The sequence below is a fragment of the Rhinolophus sinicus genome, chromosome 7 (genome assembly GCF_057876585.1).
Source record: "Rhinolophus sinicus isolate RSI-liver-muscle chromosome 7, RSI-T2T, whole genome shotgun sequence".
NCBI lineage: Eukaryota > Metazoa > Chordata > Mammalia > Chiroptera > Rhinolophidae > Rhinolophus > Rhinolophus sinicus.
Genome location: NC_142507.1, coordinates 49,797,470 through 49,825,259, shown reverse-complemented (window position 1 = coordinate 49,825,259; position 27,790 = coordinate 49,797,470). Strand labels below are relative to the sequence as shown.

General features: G+C 46.7%; 1 protein-coding gene and 1 long non-coding RNA gene across 8 annotated transcripts in view; both read right to left on the bottom strand.

Moving 5' to 3' along the window:
- Window positions 1-286: 286 nt before the first annotated feature.
- Window positions 287-23,098, bottom strand: HAO2 (hydroxyacid oxidase 2). Of its 7 annotated transcripts, none has more exons than XM_088799532.1 (10): window positions 22,974-23,098; window positions 18,972-19,038; window positions 12,746-13,015; window positions 11,836-11,974; window positions 10,077-10,228; window positions 8,085-8,368; window positions 6,684-6,914; window positions 5,437-5,595; window positions 4,996-5,065; window positions 287-1,912 (listed from the first exon to the last, which is right to left on the bottom strand). In XM_088799532.1, the coding sequence occupies exons 3-10, from the start codon at window positions 12,759-12,761 to the stop codon at window positions 1,857-1,859; spliced, it is 1,107 nt and encodes a 368-aa protein (XP_088655658.1). In that variant the 5' UTR covers window positions 12,762-13,015; window positions 18,972-19,038; window positions 22,974-23,098; the 3' UTR covers window positions 287-1,856. The 7 variants fall into 7 exon arrangements, with proteins under 7 accessions (XP_088655658.1, XP_074174654.1, XP_074174656.2 ...); XM_074318553.2 differs by having other exon boundaries at window positions 6,684-6,893; window positions 22,974-23,083; XM_074318555.2 differs by lacking the exon at window positions 12,746-13,015 and having other exon boundaries at window positions 18,964-19,038.
- Window positions 23,099-25,135: 2,037 nt separating this feature from the next.
- Window positions 25,136-27,790, bottom strand: part of LOC109446805 (uncharacterized) — a 156,308-nt gene continuing 153,653 nt past the window's right edge. The window contains exon 8 of the long non-coding RNA XR_012491639.2: window positions 25,136-25,872. This is a non-coding gene — a long non-coding RNA (uncharacterized LOC109446805). The remainder of the gene's footprint in view (window positions 25,873-27,790) is intronic.

Below are 27,790 nucleotides of genomic sequence, written 5' to 3'. Positions count from 1 at the left end.
AGGGTGTAGTGAGTGCCAGAAGGGGAAGCAGGGTGGTGTGATGACTAAAGCAGATTCTATTCTAGATAGGATGGTCAGGGAAATCTCACCTCATGGGGGAGGTGACTCCAAAGCTGAGATTTAAATGTCAAGAAAGAGCCAAGTGCATTGTTTAAGTCCTTAAAAGTCAAAGAAGATGGAAAGGGGGTCAAATCTATGGTGATGGAAGGAGAACTGACTCTGGGTAGTGATCACACAAAGTGATCCATAGATGACGTGTTATGGAAATGTACACTTGAAACCTATATAATGTTACTAACCAATGTCACCCCAACAAATTTAATGAAAAATTAAAAAAAGAAAAAAAGAAAACCAACCAAGGGCAGAGGATGGGGAAGGACATTTTCTGTAGAGGGAATAGTAAGTGTGAAAGTCCAGAGGCAAGACAGAGTTTTGCTTGGTTAAGGGACAGAAAGGAGGCAACATGGCTGGGGCATAGTGAGCAAAGGGGAGAGCGACAAAGAAATGAGTTGGAAGGACCAGCAAGGACCAGACCATGCAGAGCCCTGGCGAGCTGATGACCAGTTCAGAATTTATACTAAATGAAACAGGAAGCCATAGAAAGGCTTTAAACAGGATTTGTTTGTACTTAAAAAAATAACAAAAAAACCCACAACTCTCTGGTGGTTCTATAGAGAACAGAATGTAACAAGGAGCAAGAGAGAACATGGAAAATGAATTTTGAAGTTATCTATTTAGGACATTTGATTTCTATCCCTAATTTTCTTGATGTCTTCAAGTGTCAGATCTTATTGAGCTGGGCACCCCTGCTCTAGAATCTATTTTAACTGACTACTGGACAGTGAGAGGTCCTCTATTCATTTCTCCATCTCACCTTCCATTCATTTCTTTTCAGTCCGTCCGTCCATCCATCCATCCATCCATCCATCCATCCATCCATCCATCCACCCACTGAGATGCTGCCACAAGCCAAGCCCAGTACCAAGTATACATTTTCTTGCCTAGAGCCCTATACAGTCTATTTGTGGAGAGAGACATGCAAATAAATGAATAAATACAACACATTGTAATGAGGGTTGTAATAATGGCATGTGTGCCACAGAACAGGAAGCACCTAGCAGGTAGCCAGGGTAAGAACGGGTGACATTTGAGTGAGGTCTTACAAGATGAGTAAGCATTTGCTCAACAGTAATAATACAAGCTACTCTTCCTTGAACGTCTTCTCCGTGCTAAGCCTTGTGCTCTGAACTTTACATACATCATCTTACTTAATCTTTCTCTCAACTCAGAGGGCCAGGGAGTATACACCTCTTTGGTAGTCGGGGACATGGAAGCACAGAGATTAAAATCTTTCCCAAGTCAACCCAGCACGTCAGTAGCAGCCCTGACAGTTAAGCCCAGGTCTGTACAGCTCCAAAGCCTGTGTTCTAAACTATCTTATTTCCTTATCATCTACAGATGGGAGTATGATTTTTGTTGGGGATTACTTTAGACGTATAGCTCTTCTGTCCAGAGAACAAATTTCCATAGTCCTTGTAGAGCGAACATGCAAAAAGTTTCATCCTCTAGCTATTTCAGTCACTACTGATCTGCCCTTGTAAGATCTTTTCTTTAAGAGGAGGATTTCAGGCAAGAGAACAGCATATAAAAAGCAGTGACACAGAAAAGGACAAGGCACCTTTGAGGAAGATGAGGGTGTGGGGGGCCTGAAGCACAGGGGGTGAGGTGGTGAGGGTGCAGGTGGTGAGCTGCTGGGTGGGATGGGGCCCGGGCCGGATGGCAGCACACACACCACGCTATGAGTCTGTCTTCCTTCTGTGGGCCACCTCAGCAGTCCCGTCATTAGCTCTCTTGGTTTACAACCTGGAGAACTGGACCAGGTCTCGACTGATCTCGGCAACCGACCGGCAGCCTAAAAAGAATGATGCAGTTAAAACGCTCAGTTCTGTGAAGCACCAGGGACACAGCCCATTATGGGTACAGATGACTCAGGGGCACAAGCCCCCACTCGATCCTGACGCTAACCCTCATAAAGTGTTTTGCACTCGCAACGAATGATGTCGTTCTGATTCCATTGGGCATTATTTTGTGAGCCTGTGCCCGGGTCCTCTCTTAAACAGCGACGCCAAAATAGCAGGCTTAGCATTTTTTTTTTTTATCAATTCATGTGTGCAGTGGAAACCCTTGACCTTTATCTCAGTCCTGATAAGGCTCAGGGATATAGCACATATCTAGCAGGGAGGAATATGACGCAGGGAGAGCATCTGAGATGGGGTGAGTATTTCACACAGCAACTGCCTTCTAAGGGGACATTCTGAAAAATGAAACCTTCTGCAGTGGAGGATCTTAATTAAAATGCAAAATTAGGGCTGTAGTTGATATGACGCACAGGGGTTGGAGGGAGATGAGAAGTCAGAAGAGAAGGGAGAGAGTTGCTGCATGAGGGAACAGGCTGGAGAATCGTGGGCTCCAGTAGACAGTGAAAAATCACTGGTGAGGGGAAGGTAGCACGAATTTAATAGCAGGGTGTGTAACACCTCCCTCAAGGTTCTTTCCACATCTCTGATGTGGGCACCTTCACCTCCCAAGACATAACTTCAGCAACATGTGTCACAGAAAAATAACTGAGAGGGTCTTCTCCTAAAAATGGAAACAGAGGATGGAGTTGCATTTCAGGCCTGGGCTGAGGGCAACGGACAAAAACAGTGGGCATAAGTGACCCATAAACGGGACTAATGGAACAGAAGCAAGAATCTGGACCAGGGGTGGCTCTCGTCAGGACTGACAATGATCTTGCGAGCAGTGGGTTGTCACAGGACAGAACACTCAGTGGGACCTCAAAGCAGGCAGACCTACTCAAGGAACACAGAGATGCCAAAAGAGGATCTTTGGTTATAGAGTGTAGTAAAAATAATATTTAAACTGTGGGCCACGAAAAAGTCACCTCACAGGGTGATCTGATCTTAAATGCCTCCCTGGGCAGGTCATGGTCGGTAGTCACGTCCCAGACATAGGACTTCTTTAGTAAACAGCTTATCTTTGCCGCAAGCAAGTCCGCTCTACTGTTTCTGTGTATGTAGGTCAGTGCTTCCTTGAAACGGCTTTTTCAGTCCCCTTCTCCTCATAGTGACCACCCTTTCAGACCCTTCCTTCGAAAGGATGACCACCCTCAAGAGAGCCCATAACCGTGTCTGTCTTGTCAATCAATCCTGGTACTGCTTCCTCCCACCTCCTTGTCGTCTTCCTCACGTTTCCTCCTTAATTCCAAATGTATAGAAGAAGCTGCAAACTGTCTTTTCTTGGAAGCGTTTTATCTCTGTTGCGATCCTGTGTCCAGGTTGACCCTCTGGTTGACTCACAGAAATGTTTATACAAATTCTCTACAGGGTTGGATGTTTTTACATCCATAAGGGATGAAAACGTAGTGAGGTCTGTGCAGCCTTGTGTTGATATGACTTAGAGGTGGACATTTTTGTCTTTCAAGACATCGTCATTTTAACCTTTCTGCAATTTCAGAAACTGGTCTCACAGTTGGAAAAACATCCCTTTTCAACTTACTTTGTTTTCAGCAATGGTGTTAATAGGGCTTCCCTCCCAGGGCTGTGATGTCACAGGGTCAGAAAGGAAAACTATCACATGTTTCCAGGGGGAATTAGGAGAGAGAGGCTGTACTGATTGGTCACCGCTTGGGTGCCAGTGTCACATGCACTGTGCAGGGACGGGCTAAGGAGGGACAGACTCTCTGGCGTTTCACACTGTGATTTTTGTGTTTTGCTGAGTTCATCAAAAGCACAGGCCCCCCCGCTTGAGATCGCTTCTGTCCAGGGACGAGGCTGGGGGTCTTCCCTGGGGGGGCGACTCTTACACAGAATGCTGAGGGGTGCCCTTCTGCCTTCCTCTTCAAACCCTCTTCTCCGTCCCACGTTTGGTTGTGATTACTGATTTTTCTATACCTTTAAAACAATACCTCTCAATGGAGAACAATGAGCAGGAAGAGGAATATAAAAAGTCGGGCACAAAATTGCTCCTGATCCTGGTCTTTCTTTTTTCCCTGCCCTTTTTAACAAGGGTGCTCCCCACTCTAGCTCAGAAAAAAAGAGTTTCCCAGCTGCCATTTGCACCTCAGTGGCAGGTAAGTATTCGCTTCTGGTGGGATAAAAAGGCTCTGTTACTGTGAATTCCCCCATCAGGCTCCTGTGGACACAAGTTCAGACACTGTTGTACAGGATGGGAGAAGATATTTAGGGGAGCAGGACAAGTCATCTCAACCTGCTGGGATCCCCAGAAGCCCACAGGTCTTCCCATCCCCCTTCCCACTGCTCCTCAGGGGCAAAAGACACCAATATGTTATCTGTTCCCATCGGTGCCCCCCTCCCTCATGGGAGGAACTCGGTGACATTGGATCATTTAGAATTGAGTTATTTAGAATCGGAAAAATATTAACAAAAAACCCCAAACCAAATGCCCCGGAAGAGCAAAGGTACCACGTTTTACAGGCTCACTGGGACTCCAGGCTTTGCTGAAAACACAAAGCTTTTATGCACACTCCTTCACAATGTCTTTTTCACTGAAATCCACCTGCATGTAGCTGAGACAGCCACATCTGTCTTGCTGTCTGTCCATGGTTACGCAGGGCAATGCTTTTCCTTCTCTCCTCCTGTTTGTATCTACCTCCCCACTCCCTCCATGCTGCCTCTCTGGCACAATTCTCTACTCTCTGGAGCCCATGAATGTGACTTAAAAGAACCACATCTAACAAGCCTGATGGGGTCTGGACAACCCAGAGTAAAATGGAACCCTCTTTCCCACGATTGGAAGCTGCATTTGCTTTTGTAGCGGATGTATCATATTTGGAGTTTGTGCTAAATCTTGCTTGTTGTTTCTTTCCTGCTCTCTCTTCTGGCAGCCCCTGGGGGAAAGGAGCACGGGGGTGGGGGGAGGGCCCCAGTCCCACTTTCAGTTCCAAATAAGGAAAAGAACTGTATACACACTCACCTGTCAGGGCCATGGACGTGTGGAACTCATCTTTTAAAATGTTCAAAACTTCCTCAACACCACGTTCACCCTGAGAGAGAGGGAGAGAAAGAGACAGAGAGAGAGTTAGAGAGAGAGAGAGACAGGAAGGGACATTCTAACATGTGCTGCGTATAAATTCTAGGGGTGTTCACAGATGTGGTGGGGAGGATGGGGGTTATCTGTGAAATGAGAGCTCTGTCGGGAATAAAGGCATGCCAAGAGCAAAAGAAGGGGTGGGAGCGCTTGAAAATTTGTAACACGTTGCAGAGGAAGCACAGAGACACGGTTGAGGGTAAATGTCGTTGAGGAATCTGTGGCACCTCGAAAAATGGCTGAGTTTGGGGGTTAAAGCACAGCAAAGGGTGAATACGAATAAGAAGCATGGTATTTCCCAGCTGGTTTTCAATGCGCCATTCTCACCTTGCAGGCAAGACCCCACAGGACTGGTCTCCCCAGGAAAACGCACTTGGCCCCAAGGGCCAGAGCCTTCAGCACGTCAGAGCCCGTTCGGATCCCACCGTCCACGTACACTTCAATCTGCCCTTTCACAGCAGCCACCACTTCTGTCAAGGCATCGATCTGAAAAAGAGACACGTGCGGCTCGAGGATTTCTGTCTTGACTCTCAGGGTATCATGGGACAGTGGTGCCCCCTCAACGTGGGTGAGGACCAGGAAGTCCGGGGGCGGGGGCATGTCTGACAGTTTCTTCCCCTCTTGTGCCCGAGGCTGCTGGCGCCTGTCAAGCTGGGCAGCGCTGCTCCCAAGGCCCAGGCACTTTCTGTGGGCTGTGCCTTCTGCCATTTTCTGCTCGGACAGAGTGCAGCTTCTCCCTGACTCATTGGCTCGGATGTCTGCAGCGTGGAAGGCACTCTTGGTGTCTCTTCACATTTGTTTTCCACTTAGTGTGTTCACCTGAACAGTCATTTGAGAAACGGAATAAAGAGCGAATTTCAGCCCAGGGAGCTTATGGCTTTAGAATTCACTTTTGATAGGTCACAACAGGACATTCGTTAGAGCCTTTGGGGACAACAGCTAGCTTAGCCTTTTCCTTGTCCCAGGAGGAAACAGGGAGTGTTTGATATGGAACCTTAGAGAGGTCGGAACTTCACTCAAAGAGTGACACCCTTCACAGGGAGGGCATTAACCTCTAAGAGGAGTCACCTTCTTCGAGCACAAAATGTAAGGGGTGCCAAAAGCATCCCTTATCTGATAAATGATGTATTTGAACGAAATATTTAAAACATCAAGCGGCAAACTTTGACCTGTGAGCTTATAGTACAAATAAAGTTTTATTGGACCCAGGGCCAGGATCAGAGTGAGGTGGGTGAGGCCGGGTTCTACAAATACAGGGACAGGTCCTGTCTTTATTGTAAACATTGATATTTTGTTCACCATGGATAATTTTTGCATTCATTTTCCTTTTTTCAAATGGCGCATGAAATTATTATGTATTTTACTGTGTTTCCGGCACCTTCTTACATTTTTGAGCCAGAGGCAGGGTCCTCACTAGCCTCACACTAATCTTGGTGCTTTCCTCGGATGACCTTGAATTCACATGTATATACCAACATAGGTAGTAAGGAGTGGAGTGTGCATGACATTGCACAGGGTACCTTGCTCTGGACACACACACACACACACACACACACACACACACACACACTTACAGAAGCAGCAACGCCATCGAGCTGCCTCCCACCGTGGTTGGAGACAATTATGCCATGGACTTTGTGCTTCACGGCCAACTCTGCGTCCTCTTTTGTCAAGATCCCCTTAAGGATGATAGGCAATTGAGTGACGCTCTGGAGCCAGGAGAGGTCATCCCAGCACAAGGAGGAGTCGATGGGAGACATCTGGAGATACGGCGCTGAATTTCTCTGGAGAACAAAACAGAACTCCTTCAAGACCGCTCGATCCACTGCACAGGCGACACACATTTACAGAGCCACCGAATGATACGTGAAAAGAAGCACGGACGAGTATAAGCTCGAAAAGACGAGCAACAAATATCCGCACGACTTCTAGCTCCTTCCCTTAACAAAAGGAATTTCTACCTCAATTGCTTCCTCATGAACCATTAACAGTGGCCCTGCTCAATTATGATGCCAGGATCTGGGGAGACAAAGACAAGTAAGACACAGTCTCTACTTTAAACGAACTCAGAGTTTAGTAAGTGATGGATAAATAAAGGCATTTACAGGCCCGTGTGTTGTGTTATGGTTGAGATATGCACAAGGCAGTAAGAACTAAGCAATCCTTAAAGGAGCTTAAATCGGGTATTACCCACGATTTCCCCTTGGCTCACCAAGTGCATCAAATATCCATAAATCCCCGTGTGTCCCTGGAATCTGAGATAAGGATTTCTGAGACCCTCAAGGCCCATCTGTGTAGGAGTTCAGCAATTAATGAGTCGAACGGCTGAGTCACAAAGGCTGTTACCACTCTCTCTACTGCAGCCAGGGGATTCCAACTCTACCATGACTTTCTCTCCCTGGGACACTCCATCCCATCTGACTGCAGGGTTTTAGTGGACCAAGTGCCCGTGGCAGTCCCCTAGTCAGAGATGCCAAACAGACATGTTGTAGCCCCCTGGTGTTCCGGGCATGAGTTCTAGGTGTGCAGAGATACTGACCCAAGTTCTCAAGGTAGCAGGGTGGGGCCTGTACTGGTCGCCTTGGCCGCGCGTGTCCTCTTCAGAGGGTCAATTTATCTAAGTGTGCCATCCATAATTACCATTTCCTAAGTGTGCCATGAAGTACCAAATGTTGGAAGAACTTAGTTTTCTCCTTATTCATGTCAAAATCCTTTCTATCATGTTCCTATTTCTCAGCGCTCCTCCCCGGCCAGAACACTTCTGGTGACAGATTGGGTGGCTCCAGGGGCGAGAACATTGTCTTATAGTCTGTTTGTCTGGAAGCTCTGGGGAGCAGGAACCAGGCCTGACTTCTGAACTGCTGTAACCCCAGTGTCTGGCACAGCGAATTCTTGTGGAAAGAATGACGGAAGAAATGAGGGCAGGAAATTTACCTTCTGAGATGCCTGCCCACTGGCCCTGATCTCTTTCCTACCTCCTTAGGTAATCGAAGATCCTTTAGCAGTAAGTTCGTCTTCAAGTCCAATTGGTTTCGAATGTCATGTCGCCTGTTGCCGAGTTTGGGCACATCCACAGTGACGACCAGAGCTTTGAACCCCAAGGATTCTACCTTCTGGATCAGCTGCTTGTTCAGCTGCCGATCTAGCTGCACATAGAGCTGGAACCACCGCAGGCCTCTGGGGGCAGTAGCGACAATGTCCTCTAGGGTACAGCTGGCATATGTGCTGGTGATGTAGCAGATGCCCGCTGCTTGGGCAGCTGCAAAATAAATGACACAGCTCAGGTTGGAGGAGGGCAGAGGCATTCCAGGCCAGGGTCAGGCCCTAGGAGTCTGCATGGCCTCTGGCCAACTTGCCCTGTGAGTCAGGATAAAGGCTGACTTCCTCTGTTTCTGGGTGGGGTGGGGATAGAGGTGTTTGATCCGACTGGGAGGAGGCCCAAAGTCATCTGGGCCCCCTCTGTCAAGCCCATCTTCTAAACCCTATGCTCCATATTAAACTATTTCCAGCTATGATGTTATGGAGCCCCCAATCTGTGTTGGGCACGTTGAAGTTTTCAGATAGGAAAATGGGCTTCTTGTGAACTCGTGAAGGAAGCAAGAGGGAAGTAAAGAGGGCAAAGAACGAGGAAATGTGATTCCAGGGGAGAAGCCTGAGCTTTGTAGGGGAAAAAGCATGATGTCTGAAGTTAGAAGAATGCTAGCTCTACCACTTCCTAGCTGTGTGGCCTTGAATTTCATTGTCCTTATCTGTAAACTGGGGAAAACAATAATACCTCTCTTACAGGGTTGTTGGAAGATTCAATAAGATACTAGATATCAAAGCATGTTTTAAAATTATGAAGTGGTGTACTGTACCAATGCGAGTGACAGTGAGATTGACGAAGATGATGGTGACAGTGACGTCCCTGCTGCTGCTGCACTGCTTATTTCTCATTTCCTACTTTAATCATTTTCAGTGGGATCCTCCAACAGGCCAATGTCACTATCATTCTGTAACCCATGGGCAGAGAATTTGGCCTAATCAAAAATTAGTATTTTCAATGCTTAATGTCAACAGGAGATACACCCTATGCTTTTGCCCAAAACAACACGACACAGTCAAACCAGGAAGATGTAGTAAAGTAGTCACCATCATACAGGATATTCGTATTGCAACCTAGCCAGCCTGGGTCTCTAACCCGAATGGATCTCACTTTCAGCTCTAGAATCCTGAGGTTCGCTGCTTCCTATTTCACTGAGTCAAAGGAAAAGACCCCCAGGAAGCAGTGGGCAACTTGCAGAATACAGGTGAGGCCTAGGGTGGAGATTACAAAGAAGTCCCAAGAATATTTTTAGCCATCTCCTCTCGCCCTCCTCTTCTCCCTGTTATTTTTTGGTGGGGTGGGTCGGGTAGGGGTAGAGAATTAGGGACCACTAGGAAGGAGGCATAACCTAATTAGAGACTGATTGTCAAGTAAGATGACAAAGTCAATCGGGGTGAAGGAAGACGGAACGTTTGGACAAGAGCACCTGGCAGCGTCTTGTGCTAGGGCCTCATGTCTTGACTCTCTTCTCACCCTAAATTTAGAGACTCACCATTTGGCTCCATGAGGGGTCAAAGAGAGACATACTCCTGGGGCCACATTGAGCATCCCTTTCCCCACAGATTGTGTGAGTCAGGGGGCCAGTGCCCCTCTTCTGCGGCTGGCGTGGTGGGAATTTTGCGTTCTCCCGTTCATCAGTAGCTCCTCTCCTACCCTAACCATCTTTATGATAGAAAATGGGTATTTCCTCATTCTTCGGTGAAATGTTATGCAAGCACAGCGCTAAGCACGCCTTCTCCCACCCTCCTCAATTCCTACCAGACTGCTGTCCCCAAGCCCCTTCTACAGAGACGTCCTGGCGCGTCCCGCTCCTGCTGGAATGACGAGTCCTGCTCACATTGGGGCCCTGGGAAAGGGAGCTGCCGGTGGGCTTGGTTCCCACCTCTGGCGGTGCTCATCTCTCCGTCAGGCCAGGCGAGGCAGTGGAAGCCTGTAGGAGCGATGCAAATGGGGGCACTGATCTCCGCTCCTTGGATTGTGGTCCGTGTGTCCACGTGCGACACATCTTTCAGGTACCGGGGACGGAGGCGGATTCTGTGCTGACGACAAAGAGATTTCCTGTTGGCGGGATTCCTCATCAGCACGGAGGTGCTGCCTGGTGGTGGTGGGGCACCCCCAGTCTAGAGCAGACTGCGTCCCGCGAAGCCTATGGCGGGGGCAGCTGGCTGGCAGCTGAACAGGCACCAGAGACCAACTAGTCAGAGGCTCCACCCCTCCAGGAGCCTCTCCCAGCTCCCATCCCACTTGCACCCTGACTTGTCTGAACTCCCCGTGCACGTGTGGTCCCCACTAGGCCCTGCCCTGCTCCCTCAGAGGCCTGTGCCACCCTGACCAGACCCTCAGCACGCGGGTGCTCTGATGGACTCATCAGAACAAGGACCAGAGAGGGAGAGAACAGGTAGCAGGACGGTCTAGGCTCTGCCTCTCAGGGCAGAGCAAGTCTAAGGTAAGAAAAGGTCAACAAAAGGGGACAAAGCCCAGGGAATGATTGTGGCATTTTTTGCTAGAGGCAAATTCATTTGAGGATCTGACTTAAATACTGTTTTAGGAGAAAGGAGGGAAATTCACAAATATATAAAGCCTCAGGGTCCAAAAATGCTTGTCTTTCACAAAATATTATCCCCGGAAATACTGACTGGGCCAAATGGCTAAGATAGCGTCAGTTACTCAGGCACAGTTCATCTGTGAAATGCAAGTAATAATCCAAGCTTCCTAATAGTCTAGTGATGACAGATTGAGATAAAGCAATTAAAGTGCCTAGGATAGAGCTAAACAAACAGGAAAATACAGAACCTAGTGTTTGCTTTGTGTCCCATTTTTCAGTTGTTTTCTGACCTCTCATCATAGGGGTCAGCAAACATTTTCCGTGAAGGGCCAGACAGTAAATATTTTAGGCCGTACAGTCTTTGTCATAACTACTCAGCTCTGCTGTTGTAACGTAAAAGCAGCCACAGATAGTATAGAAATGGTGCCATAACAGTCTTCTAATAAAACTCTAAGGACACCAAAATTTGAGTTTCATATAATTTTGCGTTACAAATTCTTCTTTTGATTTTTTTCCAATAGTTAAAAATGAAGAAGAAGAAAAAAAAGCATCCTTAGCTTGTGGACCATCTAAAAATAGGCAGCGGGCCCAATGTGGCCCGCGGGCCACTGTTTGCGGATCTGTGCTCTACTCCTTGAATCAATATTCTCTCATCCCTAAGACTCCCTGGGTGTACATGCTTCCTCCCACCCCCCTGAGTCCTCTCTCCTTTCATACATTCTCTCCTCCAGGCCAGAAGTTTAGGAACTCAGCAAATTTAGGTTTACCTAGCGGGCTTACCCTCCCTGCCCGGGTGACTGGGGACCTTGGGATTCTTGTCCTATCTTGTCAAGTGGTCAAGTTGCTGGAATGCAGAGGGAGGGTGACTCACTTGTGTCAGTTCTGCAGAGGCACGAAGATAAATTCTCTCTCCAGCCTTTCTCTCCCCAGCTACCTGCCCCTTCCTACAAGAGACCCCCAGACCCCAAACGAAAACCGTGATCGTATCGCGAGTCCTCCATGGGCTCTGCAGGCAGAAACCAGAACTGCCGCCTTCCAAGGAGCTCTCAATCCGTGCACCTGAGCTTAAGAATAGAAAGGATACAGAAGACCAAACTTTTTAAACGCTGCGATGTTGTCATCCCGCGTGAAGCCTTCCTCGGCTCCTCCTTCAATATAATCCCAAGTCGACTTAGACAGAAGTTCCCGTGCTTGCGCCTCAAAGTCTGTCACACACACCATCGGCATTTCTGGACCTTCAAAGGAAAAACCCAAACCAAACAAACAAAACCCAGTAAGGACACTTCAGAGGTAGAGCGAGGGTGGAGGGGGGATACAGCACGAAGCTGTTTGGATTTATCATGAAACCACGCCCTCACCCCGCGTTCTTGTTCTTTATCTCCATGGAGGTACTGCCAAAGGTGCTGAACCCCCAGCCAGCAGGCAGGGAGTCACATTGCACTCCCCCAATCTCCTGCTCCCACCCCTTCCTCCTGATTATCTGCTTTTCTAAATATCCCTCAGGTTTGTCCCTGAATCTCTACGCCTACTGCCTTGGATCTACTTGAGGCCCCACCAGCTCTTCTAAGATTATTACAAAAATTTCTTATCTTTGTCACTTAGCCTCCAGACTCATGCTCCATCTTGTCTCCCTCTAGCTGCCTCGGCTTTTTCTAAAATGTAAGTCCAATCATGCTTGTTGTCTTTCAAGGGCCCACATCACGACATTCACAGCTTTCTAGGACCTGGCCCGTCTCACCAGCGTCATTTCTTGGTGGTTTTTCCTACTGGTCATCTGGGTATTTCCTGAACCTGCTGGAGGTTATTTCCTACCTCTGTGCCTTCTTAGGAGGAGATCCATCAGGGTGGGAAAATTGGAGCTGAACTGATACTAACATCTGGGAGTTCTCGGGCTTCTCTGCTTAGAGCCTTGTTTAGATACCAGGGAGAAAGCTGATTTGTTTTCATCTCCTTGGCTGGGTCATTGAACGTGTTCCTAATTTGAGACCAAAAAAACAACACGTTACCTCCATTCGTTCCCATGCCCAGTCTCAACCTTGTAAAGCCGAAGCCTGGTCCTTCTGTTACAAGTCCCGAAAGGGAAAGGGGCAGGGTTTGGAGGGTAAATCCCTCCAGTCTCGGTAAGGGTGGTGGGAGAGCAGTGCAGAGCTGCTGAAGGCATGGGCTGCAGTGAGTCACAGTATGGAAGATTCCAGGAGGAAAGGCTGAGGAGTCTGTAGTTCACAGCTCTGGGCGTCTCCCCAGCGTTTGGCAGCGGGGTGAAAATGCGCCAAAGTCTGTGAATAGAAATAGGATGCCTTTTTATCACTGACTGAGGGGTGGGGGTAAGTCCCAGGAACCAGGGCTTCAAACACGAATGGGGCAGCTGCTGGAATGGACAATGGAGCCAAGGAGGCCAGGTGAAATGTGGGGGGATGGGAATCTTGATGGGGATAGGGCTGGGGCAGAACTGGCCTGAGGGCATCCAGAGCTGTGCTGGAATCCAGTCAAGTCAGAGAAGTAGCTCCAAACACCTACCTCAGGGGCTAAGCAGAAGGAAGTTCTATGACAGCAAACAGCCCCTGGGATGTGACCGAGGCTCTGGATGGAGGCACGGGAGAGGAATTTGGAGCACAGCCACAGAGCTTCTTATAGACAAAGCGCCTTGTCAGTGGGTGGGCAGGGAGCTACTGAGGTGCTGAGTTGAGTTTGACAAAGTACAACAACCATGTCTAATTTATCTCCTTCCTTCCAGACCCTTCCAGGGCTCAGTAACTTTAGTTGAATGAATTAATCATCGAATTTATCCAACTGCACGGCAATCGCGTATTCAACCTCTGTGTGCATAAGAGACTTAGCACAGCAGGCCTGAGGGTGATGTCCCTCAAAAGGCCTGCTTGCCAGTTCGGACTGTGGCTGGAGCTGGGGACTGAGATTTCAGGACGGTTCCCATCACTCCCTGGTGAGACTGGCTCCACGTGTCTCAACGGTTCATGTCAATAATGTGATGATGCTGAACATCTGCTTTCCCTCTGAGATCTAGAATTTCGGTACGGGTGAGGCAGAGCGCGTCTATGCGACCAGCCCCCACCAAAAAACCTTGGGCACTGAATCTCTGAAATGAGCTTCCCTGGTGGAAAACATGTCACACGTGTGGTCACCACTCATTGCAGGAGGAATTAGGCGTAGCTTGCAGAACTCCCCTGGGAGATGACTCTTAGGCGCTCACGCCTGGTTTCCTCCAGATTTTGCCCCACAAGCTTTTTCCATCTGCTAATTTTGCTGTGCATTCTTTCCCTGTAATAAATCACAGTGTCGTCTATATGCTGAGTCTTCTAGTGAATCACGGAATCTGGGACCCCCAACACACTTCGTGTCCCCAGGCACTAGGATGATAGGTGACACCTCGTTTCTGTTCATAAACATTCATTACTTGAGTTTAACACCCCCTGTCCGTCATCTCTCTGCTTTGTCCCCTACATTACACGCCCACCGACATGCTCCTCTGCAGATTTCTAGCGTAGAAATTCAACAGCGCTTGTGTCTAATCCAAGAGGAGTGGCTTGGGCTCACTCAGAATTATTTGCCTGGATTAGTGCGAATCATATCATCGTATCATCGGAAAGCTGCTTGGAAATAAAGAAAGAATGCAGCAGCATCTTTACAGATACATTGAACATCATTTGTCTACTATTTCCTTTTCTATTTACTATCTCCTTTTCACCTCCCTGTGAAGTACAGAAAGAAGGTATTAGTCTCTTTACTTTGCATTTGAAGAGAAGGATGCAGTAAATTACTACAAAGGAAGGCACAGAATCATGTCTCCTGGTAACCTCTAAAGATAGACATTTTCCATTTTAATTTAGCATGCTACAAACAGTTCGTTCACGTAAATTACTTGTCATATTGAATGTAAAAGAATTTTTTAGGGTGGAAATAACAATTATGATGCATTTTTTTCCTTTTCATAGCATATGTCGTAAAGCTTAGTAGAGTACAGAACCCATGATTTTCAGTAGAGGTCCAATATAAGGCTTATACCCGGTCGTTCAAAGCTTTCCCTAAGTTTGGGAGGGCGACTTAGCACGATATGTTTTGATGTGTTCCGGTTCGATCCATTCCAGACTTCAAGCCACCAGAGATGAAAGGGAGGGCCCATGTTATTTAATGGTTTGCTTGCATTCCCATTTCATTTGAGCTCCATTCCAGTATTTTTTCTTCTTTTCTCCTCTACCCCACCTGACCAAGAGGAGGAGAAGGGGAGGAAAGGATAAAAGTTTCTTGCGAACTAAGAACTTTAGCCCGTGTTAGCTCATGTAAGCTGCTCAGGCTTTTTGTCTCGTGGTCAACAATGGTGAGGTACACCTAGCAGTGCAGCCATAAGGGAAGCTAAAACCTCAGAGCAAGGACACTCAGTGGTATCTGTGGCTAAGACAGTTCAAATAGTTTTTCCTGAACGAGGGAAGGGGCAGGGACATCGCGTGAGACCTTGGGAAGGAATTTCAAGGCAGTCTGTGCAATCCTGCCATTTGATCTAATGCAGTTCGGCTAGATAACAAGTTGTTGGTTTCCTTTGAAGATTTCATCTGACTGGTATGATTCATGTTGGTGTCACTTTAGGAATTCTGGGTATTTTCAGTCACCCGGGAATCCAACGATTATTTTAATAACGTCTTTTCTATGGGAAAATACGTGCTGAGTTCTAAACAAATGACTTCCAAGTCGTGTTTTGGAGCACAGCCATGTTGTGAGCTGTGGTGTGTTGCAGACCACGTAGGGCCCACTGGGAGACACTGATCCGAACGTTCACAAGATGCTTTGAAAGGTGGGGGATTTTCTCACTCTGCTGAACAGTGGAATAATTTGATTACACAAAGCCCTCTGGGGACAACATGATGGCTCCTTAATGACAACAATAAAATTGCAACCATTTACTGAGTGCTTCATGATAAGCCCTGCGCTGTGTAAATGGTTGTATGTGCATTAATGTTTCAACCCTTCTAATAATCCCCAATCACAAATATTATGATCCTCATTCGCAGAGGAGAAACCTGAAGTCCAGAGAGGTTAGAATACTTTGCCCACCTTCCCGTGGCTGGTACCGTGTTCTGACTCCCATGGCTTGGCTCTTAAGCATCATGAAAAGAAGCAAACATGTACAGCCGAGGGTGGTTCATAGGATGAGAGGTGGCATTTAAAATGCCATGGGCATGTACAGCTTTGTCCCCTTCCCTTGACAAAAATCATAACTCAGTCAGAAAGTTTAAAAGTTTTTTTCCTTGGCTGGTCATACACAATAACCTCACACACTGAAATCAGCCTTACCAGTCTACAAAGCACTCTTCCTTCTATTATTTTTTGATGATCTCAATAACCCAGTGAGATGACGGGTGATCAGAGAGCAGTTGTACAAGAGACCCGTTTACAGATGAAAAAATTAAAACCCAGAGAACCCAAGTGAATTAATTATCCCAGCTTACACAATGAGAATGGCAAAGTCTGACCAGAAATCTTTCTGACGTGCTTTGGCTCTGTTTGAGCCAGTATGAAGCACCAGTGGTAGCTTAGGAGACATTCAGCTCTCTGCTTTGTAGGGTCGGAGGAATTACGTAAAGCGAGCTTGGTCAATTCCCACAAAATCTAGGCCGCTGGGAAAGGTGTCCTGTGTGGGGGTCACACCCCGTCTTTCATTTGCTCAGAAAGGATGGAATGTGCAAAACAGACATCCAAAGAACACAAATGCTCAGAACAGGCTCTAGACTCTATTCTTTCACTACTGACCTTAGGTCTTGTAGGTGCAGCTATCTTTAATAGTGGCAGTCATGGAAGGTAGCAGGAGAGACATGAGAAAGCAAAGAGCCACTGGGGTGAAGAAAGGCAGTTACGTCTCTCTGCCTTCTTCCTAGCACCTCTCACTATGGCAACGAAGCCAGGCTGTATTTCTGAAGTCCATAAGGCATTAACAGCTGGAGTCAAGAAGATCAACTCTCTTAAGCTTTGTAACTTGGCAAACATGGGCTCAAACCACAGCTCTGCTACTTGTTCACCATGGTCCCATGAAAAAGTTACTTGTGAAAGAAGAATATCAATGCCTACCCTATAGGAGCCTCATGAGGACTAAGCACTATAGCCCACAGAGCGTTTCTAGAACAGTGCCTTGTTAAGAACAGATCATCAATAAATGGTAGACCCACTTGCATTTTTCTTGTTGATGACATGCACATTCTCTTTTGAGGCTTTGGAGGTTGAAAGTGGCTTCAAGATTTGAGCAATTCTGTGACTGTATCAGTTTAACCCCTTGTCAGATTTAGTCATGAATTTATCCATCAAGGTTTACTGAGTACATGCTATCAGCCAGGGAGGCAGAGGCATTTTCCGCTCAACGAGCTGCCTGATATATCCCAGTTGCTTAAAGATAGGCAAGATTATATGACCTGTTCTGGCCAGTGGGCTTGGGGTGGAAGTGACATAGTTAGTTCTGGGCCAAAAATTTGAGAGCTGATATGTGACCCTCCATCTTTCTTTTTTCCTGCTGCAGTAATCTGGAGGCCATGTTCTCCAGGAAACATAGCTACAGATAAAGGCAGCTTGCGTCCCTGAATTACTGTTCAGAAAGGAGCAGCCTTGGAGATCAGTCTGTTGAGGTCTGGCTTCCAGCTGATTTTGCATGAGCAAGAAATAAAGATTTGTGTGTCAACCCACTAAGATTTCAGGCTTTATTCTTCACTACAGTATAGCCAAACTTACCCTGACTGATATAGCTAGACATGGGATTTAAAAAAAAAGTATATGATATCAATCTCTGCTCTCAAAAAGCTTACAGTCAAAGGAGTAGACAGATTTTTAATAGTACATTCTCTGTTAGTTGCTGATATAGAATGTAACAGATGTCCTTTTCTGGGGTGAGTTCTGTGGGAATTTGGGAATATTCCCATTGTCTCTTAAATAGTATCCCGCAGATGTTGTTCTACTCCGGATAGTCTAGACAAGCTCCAATTCTTAGCTACCTACAAAATGCGGACCGACATGGAGATCTTGTGAGAATTGAAGGATCTTGTAAAATGCGGAATAGCCTAGTGATGAAGTGTAAAGACTTTGGGAGTTTTGCTTCCTGTTAGGAAGTAGAAGATCACAAAAGGCCATTTCTCTTTTGATCCAATTTCTAGACTGTACTCTGTTTCATCGACCTATTTGGCTCTCTTTAGAGTGTTGATGAACAAGGGGTTCTAGGGAAAGTCACCTCACAGGGTGATCTGATCAAAATGCCTAACTGGGCAGGTCATGATGGGTAATCATGCCCCAGACCTATAATTTCTTAGTAAAAAGCACATCTTTGCCTTAAGCAAGCCCTGTCCATTGTTTCTGTGCATCTAGGTTAACACACCATTGACATGCCTCTTTTTAGAAGTAACCACCCTCCAGAGAGTACATAAGGTTGGGAACTGTCCTGTCATCCCATTTCCGCCTTGCTTTCTCCCACCTTCATGTGATTTTCCTTATGTTCCCTCCTTAATGCCAAATGCATAAGAGAAGCTGCAAACTGCCTTTCTGAGAAACAAAGAACACAGCATCTTCATCTATACAGTCTGTTGAGATCTGGCCTCCACGCGTATCCTCTGATTGGCTCAAATACATTTTTATAAAAATTCTCTACAGGCTTGGACGTTCTTCCGTGGACAGTACCAACATCGCCATGGTTCTCCCCAGATTTACCTATAGACTCAAATTGGCCAATCACAGTCCCCAAATGCTCTGCATTGGAGGGAATTGGCACCTCGTTCCAAATAAGCTTATTCCCCAAAGAAACTACCCCTGTTCAGTTGTTTGTGAAACATTAACTTCTCTGTCTTTCAGAAGCAGTAGCCATATCACTGTTTTCCCCTGCCTGTGCAAGAAGCAGTGGTCAAGGTACAAAATACATCCCCGAGAGCAGGGACTGTACCTTTTGGATTTTCCAGAGCCCTTTTTCAAGTGGACATGTTTTGACTCATGTTCCCACCTAAGGGTCAACATTCCACCAGATGATTCTAAGACTTAACTAGAGATAACCTCTGTCTGCAGCTTCCTTCCTTTGCTGGCCCTGGTGGTGTCCTATTACCTGTCTACATGACCCGTTTTTGCCAAACCCCTCACCTTGTAAATTCAGTTAGCACCCATGATCCCTCAGACAGTCTCCTTCCTCTCCGGTAGCTCCACCTGCCACTTCATCTCTGACCCCAGTTCTAAGCCCACAGAAGACACCCACCAACAAACCTGATTTCAGCGTCCTCCAGCACTCGCGAAAGGGGCGTCTAGAGGCAGCCGCTCAGAGCCTGGCTCACTGTTGAATGGGGTAAGAAACAGTCAGTCACTGCCCACAGCTCTGTGAGTACCGAGGAGGTTCAAGGCTAAAAGTTACCCTTTTAATGGGAACAATATTCAGATTTGGAAGTCAATGAGCAACTAGGCAGAGCAAGGTTAACTATGAAATGAACTTTTGGTGCTTTGCGAAGTTACCTCAGATTTCAGTGAAGTTCGTCACAAAATTAAACTTCAAAATAAAACAGTTGCTTATTTGCTCCCAAACCACATACTTTGCCCAGTTCATCAAAGATGGTTAGAGGGAGGGAGTGGGTGATTTCAGGTGGAGAATAACAGAAGCCCCCCCTCCATGTTGTTAAGGAGGGGCTTATCTGGGGGGTGGTGAGGGGATGGGTGAAGGACAGCCACCACCTGGGGGCTGGTGGGCAGCGAGCAGAGGGGACCCAGCCAGGACAGCCTGAGGGGCGTACTATGTAGACACACCTGACAGAGATGAATATGGGAGACACGGAGAACCACTAATATATTTGAGTGGAGAACAGATTTAGTGATATAGGCAGGGAAAGGCAAACATAAGACTACATGTGGAAAAAAGACGGCCCCAAGGACAGTCCTGTGGGGTTTGCTGAAGGCCACTAATTAATGTCCAATGCGTCCTTCCCTCTGTGCGCCTGTCCCAGCTTTTGCCACACCTCTTTAGTATTTTAACAACGAACATTTAAGGGCTTACAATATGCCCGACACGTTACATACAGTATTTCATGTGATTCTCACAGCAGCCATATGTAGATATTATTTTCTCCTTTTTCAGAAGAGATAATGAAGTGAATTAACTGGCCCAAGCCTTTCGGCAGTTAACGAGCAGAGTTGGGATGTGAACCCAGCCTGCAGCCAGCATTCCATGGCTTGTGGAAATTGAAGGCTATTCCATGACCTGTGGCCATAGGATGTGCCTGTCTTTTGGAATCTGTGAAAAATAAATGTCCTGTTGATTTGTTGTACCTCCCCCGCTCAAGGCGGATTCGATATTTGCCTGGAGGGTAATTGCTACCTGCTGTTTTGCCACTAGATGGAAATATTACCTCAGAAATGCTTTTGAAATTGGCCATAATCTGGGATCTGGAAATACCTTTCCCTCAGCAATTTTCACCCTTTCGCAATCAGTCTCTGGGCCAGCGTTCACGGAGCCTGGCTGTTTGCTGTCGCCCTGACCCAGACTTTCCACTGCCATTTTGCAACCTTGGACCACATCCCTCCCTCCCGGGAGACACTACAGCGTGATATGAAGAACACAGACACTGCAGTGTAATGCCTGAGCTCAAGCCTACAGCCACTTACTACCTTCCACACATTCCTCCATTTCTCTGGGCCTCGGTTTCCCCATAACGTCTCCGACACTTTCATGAGAAGCAAATGAGTTGATACTTATAAGGGGCTAGCGGGTAGAACTGTGGAGGTTCTCCTGTCAGATTCTCAAATTTGAACTAATTACTATCCTGGGGAGCTTTTGAGTCTGATCACTGCACTGAGCTGAGGAACAGCCTCTCTTTCAAGGTGAAACTCTTTCATGTCAGCCTTCACTGCTTTAGCCTCAGTGAACTAATCTCAGTGGAGGGACAGTGGGTCACAAGCAGAGCTATTTCAGGTGGGGTCTTGCAGCATCAAATGGGTTTATGTTGGGCCCAACATTGGATCTGACCCTGGGCTCGACAGAGGGCTTGGCAGATGTTGCAGGATGAGGCTGTAAAGAGATGTTGATTTTATTCAGGTGGCCATGGGGTACCTGTTGAACCTTGGACCTGCTTCATTTGGGTGAAGAGAAATGATGGGTCAACCTGGGGCAGTCATGGCCCAGCTTCTTAGAGAGCAAATGTGTGGTTCCACAAACGGGAAAGAATGTCCCAGTCCGCCATGATGGAGGGCACTCTAGACCATCCTCGTCCCTGCTGTGCTGCCCAGCCATCTGTCTGGCTTGAGCTGATTCCAAAAGTCCAGCGAGCTTTGAACTTTGATCTGTGTACTCAAGCCTGCCAGGTTAAAGACCTCTCTGACCTCTAGAGCTGTGGTCAGGTTAATATTAACTCTGGGTTGTTGAAACTGGCAGCCAAATCAGTTGTGGACAGCGCTAGGTCAAACCAAGGGGTGGTTTGCATCTTTCTGCAGCCACTGAGCCCCTGACAGGCTAGGAGCCCCGCGGCTGGAGCTACACTATGGGTTGGGGCAATAGTCGCAGTCTCAGGGAGGGACGGGGAGACGGCCTGAAGAAAAAGAAATTTCCTTGGTTTTTTTTTTTTCCCCAGCCAATGCCCTCCCACTGACAGAAGTCATCACTATTCAGATTCCATCACCATAGCTTAGTGTTGCCAGTTCTGGAACTTGAAATTATTGCAATCAATTAAATGATTATTTACGTAGGTACGTAAGCTTCTTTCACTCAACAAAATGCTTTTGAGATTCATCTATGTCGTTGCTTGAGTGAGTAGTTTACTCCTTTTCTTAAAACTTAGTATTATTCTATTATATTAGTATAACGCAAATTTGTTTATCCATTCACCTGTTGATGAGCACTTGGGTTGTTGACAGTTGGGGGGGGGCGGGATTAGGAATAGAATCGCTATGAACATTCCTCTGCAATTCATTTTTTTTTTTTTTTTTTGTGAACACGTCTTCATTTCCCTTGGACAGATAGATGCCCAGGAGTAAAATAGCTGAGTAAGAGTACGTGTTTCAAACTTTGTGAGAAAAAGTTCTCCAAAGTGGTTGTACCATTGTAAACTTCCATCCCAAGTCTGAAAGTTCCGGTTATTTCACTTCACTTGGGCTTCATTCTCTTATCTCACAGTCACTACTTAGAACAGCTCAGAGAACCATGACATTGGTTCTTACAGACAGATTTCAGAGGGCTAAGAGATGCTTCCTACTTGAATACACTTGATAGAAAAAGGGTTTTCCACTTATTGGAATCTTAGAACTGGCATGCAAAATTAGGAAGGGTATTCCAGGAGCAATGAGGGAGGAAGGCAATTGTGGGGACAGAGCCAGGAGTGCAGGTTCCAGGCTCTCGGACTCACATGGAAAGGTGCTGGCTTAGGTAGTAAATGGCCATCAACTGTGATTGGATGGCCATCAGCAGTGGCTTATTGGCCGTCAGCTGTAACCAGTGAGCCATTGGCCACTAATATAACTGCTGTGGCGACGCTAGCAGAAAAATGGGGGCTAGCAAGCGAATGGTGGCTGAGCTGGCAAGCGCGGATTGCAGATAGCGAGTTGGTCGGATGGCAGGTAGAAAAGCGGAAAGCAGGTCACACGTCATGTGAATCCAGCTGCCAGCGAGGCAATAGTGGTATGACTCCCCTACCTATGGCTCCATGGGTGTTCCTTTTTGGCCTAGCCACATCCCGCGTTCTTACGTGGGGAGCGGGAGCTGAGACCCCGCAGGCCACTCCGCAAGACAGCAATACAGCCCAACCTATCATGAAGGATCAAACCCAACTGTCAACTGGATGACAGGTGGTCTAGCCAGATCACCTTCATATCCAAGAGTGGCTTTGTAACAAGTCACTGTCCCATCCCTGAATAATCAGAGAATTTATCTGCAATCTGTTCGCTAACTGTTCCCATACTGAGCACAGATCTTAACTAAATTCCCGAAGTGACATGTAAATTTCTGGTCTCCATTATGAAACAGTTGATAAATCTCCATGCTCACATCCTGCCAGGGGGGTTCAATTTCATCTGCTTAAGATTGTAGCTGATTTCTGAGACCCCTCAAACAAGATACGAAATACATAGCACAAGATACGATGTCATTGCTGTAGAAGTCAGGGACTCTGCAGTCCGCGTGGGGACACTGCATGCCAGCTGCACAGCATCTAGCCACTCACATCACTTCCCTCGGCTTCCGGTCACTCAAAACCAAGGTGGGAACAATAATTCCTAGTTCTACCCACCTACCTGCCAGAGTGGGTGGGTATGAGGCTCAAACGAGATACAGCTGCAGCTGAATCCTGGCTCTGCCACGTTCTACCAAGAGCTTGACTGTGTGACTTATTTAACTTTCCAAATCTGGGTTTTCATCCCTGTAAAGTGAAGAGAATAAATGAATACCTTCCAGGGTTGTTACAAGAATTAGGCAATGCACAGAAAGCACCCATCACAGGGTGCTCAGTCAATGACAGGCTCAGTATTTATCTGAGTTATTCAAGTCACCCTCAACCAGATGGCAGTTTTCTCAATCACGTGGCAGATCCCCTCTGTTGACAGCCAACCTTTGTTGCTTTAGGCATCACGCCCTGCGACAGCACCTCTGCGGATTTGTAACCCAAGTTTCAGCCTCCCCGCGGTCCCTGGTCCTCCCCTCATTTGGAACCACCCCTCTCTTCACTATTTAATAGCAACATGAACTGGCCCTAGCTCCCATCTCTCCTATGGGGGGAAACTCTCATCACTCCCCTCCATGTTTCCATGGGTTCTCAGGGGGCCGCCATTTCTTCTAGACATTTCCTGAATGCCTGCTTCTGCTGAATTCTTGATCGCCACTTGTGTCTGTCCTCCTATAGCTGTTTACCTTTTTTCAGTGACCGAAATGTAGGACACACCTCCTTTCTGCTTCCATGAAGGCTATTTCCTTTGATCTCTTATCACACGCAATCAATCAGGTTGGTCTGTTATTATTTATCTGAATACAAGGTCTTATTCTAGTGTCCACCTGTATTTCTGCTCTTTAATTTTCCCGCACTTCTTGTATAGAGTATATATGTTGTAAAAATCATATACTACTATGTTACACTTTTATAGTATAGTGAGGACATTATATTGATTTTTATAATGTGCATAGGTAGCTTATGAATTTTATTTTAGGAGGATAAACGTGGCAAAACCACATATATATTATAAAGAGAGGGCATTGGTTCTCAGGGTGTTGAGAACCAGTGCCGTGGGAGCTGAGTGGGTGAACTGGATACACATACTTCCATTCCTATGGCGTCTCCTTTCGCTGGCACCACTCTTGCTAGAGCAGGGGGTGTGGAATGCGAACCCTGCAGAGTGAGGTCTGCTTGGGACCCGCCCCTTGTAAGAATCAAGTATTTGCATGCCAGCTGCTTCCCTGTCTTTCCACTAGATGCCAGCAGCGTCCCAGAAGACTGGATGGCTGGGCTGTGCCTACCTGGGAGTTTTCCAAAACAGCACAAGGGAAGTTGCTCCAGCTCCAAGCACAGTGCCGTCCTTCTGGACTCTGAGGGCTGCTGCTAGCATCCCAGCTGCTTGGTTCCCCACCTGTCTGGTTGCAGAACAACAGGGTCACATTAGGCACACAGGAATGTATAGGTGGGACCCAAAGCGTTACCACGGGTAGAATCCTAGCTCCCATGCTGAAGGCCTCGCTGACCCACCCACTCACCCAGCCACCCACAGAGGACATCTGCTGGAGGCTGACCATAAATATTTACCTTTCATTCAACATGTCATCACTGCCTTCACTCAGAGTCTCAAGAGCACCTGCACAAAAGCCAGGGGTTGGAGCTCGGCGATGGGAAACAGTGAACCTGTGATTCCTTCTAACTCCTGGCAAACAGTGCTCTCTATTCTGTCCCTGTCCAGAGCCCAGCATACGGCTCTGCCTGTGCTGAGACCCATCTGGTCCTGGGTTTTGCTGAACAGAATTGAGAAAGAATGAGCACTCTCTAGAAGTAAAAACTGGTCTCTGTGTTTCTAAGGAACTGATGATAGTATGGAGAGACGCAGAAGGACACCCACAGATGAGACACAAGAGTGGGGCCCAACATGACGTTCGGGGTGTCCCTATTGAATTCCATAGCCACTCCCCACATGTGGCTACTGAGCACCTGAAATGTGGCTAGGGAAACTGAAGCACGGAATTTTAAATTTTACTTGATATTAATTAATTAAAATTTAAATGGAAATAGCTACGTGACTAGTGACTACTGTATGGAAAGGTATGTACAGAATATGAGAAAAAAGCATTCATCGAAGGCCTCCAAAATGTCCAGCCCTATGCTAGATGTGTATACGTGTATGTATTATATATGTCATACATATATAATACATATACGTGTAGTGTGTGATTTGCATGTCATTTAAATATATGTAAATAAGCAACGGCATCTCAGAGAAGTGGACCTGGAACTAGAAACTGCCCTTATTGGGAATGGATGGGTGGACAATGAGGGGAGGAGAGTGTGCTTTAAAAGAATAAGATGAGTCAACTGATTGGGGCCAGGGGTTTTCCAAGACACAGAGATTAAAGGGAGTCGCTGCATACCCAAAAGAGAGAAGTCAAGATGTAAGTGCCAGAGCAGGAACAAAACGAAAGGTGACCCAAGGATGGCAACTGAGGTTATCAAGGCCCTTCCTCTCCATATGGACCATGGATTTCAGGGTAAAGAGGAGGGGCGAGCACACAGCAAAAGGAGCTGGGGGCAGTCAGTGAGGAAAGGACAGGGAGAAGGCCCTGAGCCTGATGGGAAGGTGGGTGCCATGGGGGCAGCTGAGAGCCAGGATGGCTGGGACAGACACCAGTGGAAACTGCAGCATGGAGATGTCCACCCCGTCAGCCCATGAGTGAGGAAGAGGCCATGCAGAACACCGATATTTGGGCACAGGAATTTTCAAAGATCATTGAAATCTGCTGGTTTAATACTTCTCCCACATCATTTCCTTTTAATTGTACTTATTTTAATAATTTTTATTAAAAGAATAAGCAAGGCAGTTGGACCATAACCCACTGCACCTTGTATATTATTTGAGGTACAAGACACTCTGGAAGGGATTCCATCAGTGTGGTCCCACAAGGAGCACCTCATTCCAGTGTCACACAATTGTGCCATCTGACCTGCAGGACAACGTGATGGGTTTTACAGCTGAGGAAACTGAGGCTCAGAAAGGATACGAAGCTTACTCAAGGTCATGCAACTAGGAAGAGGCAGACCTCAGTTTTACACCAAGACCTTAGCACTTTCTGTCTAGTGTTCCAATTCTGTGGAATTAAACACCTTCTGAACAGTCTCACTGTCTTGTTTATAATAACCCAGGAGACAAATGACTGGCAAAGAAGAAAATGCAACTGAGATTTCACAGACATTGCTTTCTATAACCCCTCGAGTACCCTAACTTTTAATACTAAATAGCTTCTCCCCCTAGGTTTTACATGTTAGCAGAGGATAGTTTTCAGCTGTCAATCCCTGAGTTATGGGCCCAGGACCTTCCATACTGCATTCTGCAGGATGGCTATTTATCAAAGGGTAAATAATTAATAATAATAATAATAATGTAACAATCTTTGACAGTCCTATAGTTAGAAAGATGCAGCTATGGCCTTTATGCACCAGAGCAGAACTATTTTCAGGGCAGTTGGCTTTTGTTTTAAGAGGAGGTGGCTTAGAGCCTTGCTGCTCAAGTTGAAGCAAAAGAACAAGAATACTGTAGAGTGGGCCCTTGACTCGCCAGTGGACCGGGTGCCTTGTGTGCCAGGCCCTGTTGCAGGTGGCATCTACACCCTTGCCACGCCAGTGCTAGTGGTAATTTCAAACTCACTGACTTGACATTTGGGATTCTTCCATCTCTAGCCCCAGCTGGCCTGTGAGGGCTGCCACTTCTGTCCCTGCATGCATGCCGCTGGCTGACTTGGCACTGCTGGTTGGCTACATGGCCACCCCTCACTGCTTCATAGCCATCCCTCCGGAAGCGGTGCTCAAACAGCCCAGATAGGGGACTACTCTTTCATCAAGGGTGTAGTCGTGTAGATCTCTCTCATATGCAGGATTCTTCCATGATACCGACTGGCTCTGGCTGTGGCAAAGCCTCTGGGCAACCAAACTCAGGAAAATTCCACAGAGTCTGTTCAAACTACTGCAAGCAACACGAATTGCTATAAACTCTGAGTCGCTAAGGGAAACAAGAATTTGGTAATTGCTGGTTGGGGTTTAACATGTTAAATTGATCATTTAACATGTTAATGATTTTTACAAAACTGATTTTTGGCTAATTTGTTTCCAGCCAATTGGTTTTTGTGAATTTCCTTTTGGCAAGCTGCTTTTGCTTAGCCGTTCCTACCGTTCTCCAGTCTTCCAATCCCCTTAAAATCTCCCTGCCACTCCTCAACCTAACCATCGCCACCCCAGACCCCGTGCCAGCACCATACACAGGCTGTGTCTAGGAAAGGCTGTTCCCCATCGGGAAAGGCCCTTGAGCCGAAGGAGGAAGCTTGTCATTGCAGAGCTAGCTGCCTGGGGCAGTGACAGTGACTGATGTCGAGCCTGGACACACCTGAAGATCTGGCTCCAGTTATGATTGGTTGGGGCTCGTGCCATATTGGTTATCAAATATTTTGAATGTCATCTCTGGCAACCACCATGTTGAAAACATATTCTGCTTTTAAAGTGATACCTCTGGTATTGGTAAGGGGGATACTGTTTGCAAAAGCTTCCTACATTTTGCTCCCACTTCCTACATTTTGCTCCCCCTGTGAGTACCTTAGGACAAACCCCATCTCGTATATATACACATATACATATATTATATATGTATGTGATTTATAGATATATATGATTTATATGTGTATATATATATATATAAATCTTATGTTTTATATTTATTTATTTTTTCAATTACAGGTGATATTCAATATTATTTTGTATTAATTTCAGGTGTACAGCATAGTGGTTAGACATTTATATATCACTTATGAAGTGATTCCCCCTAACTAGTTTACATACCCACCTGGCACTATACATAGTTAGTACAATATTGTT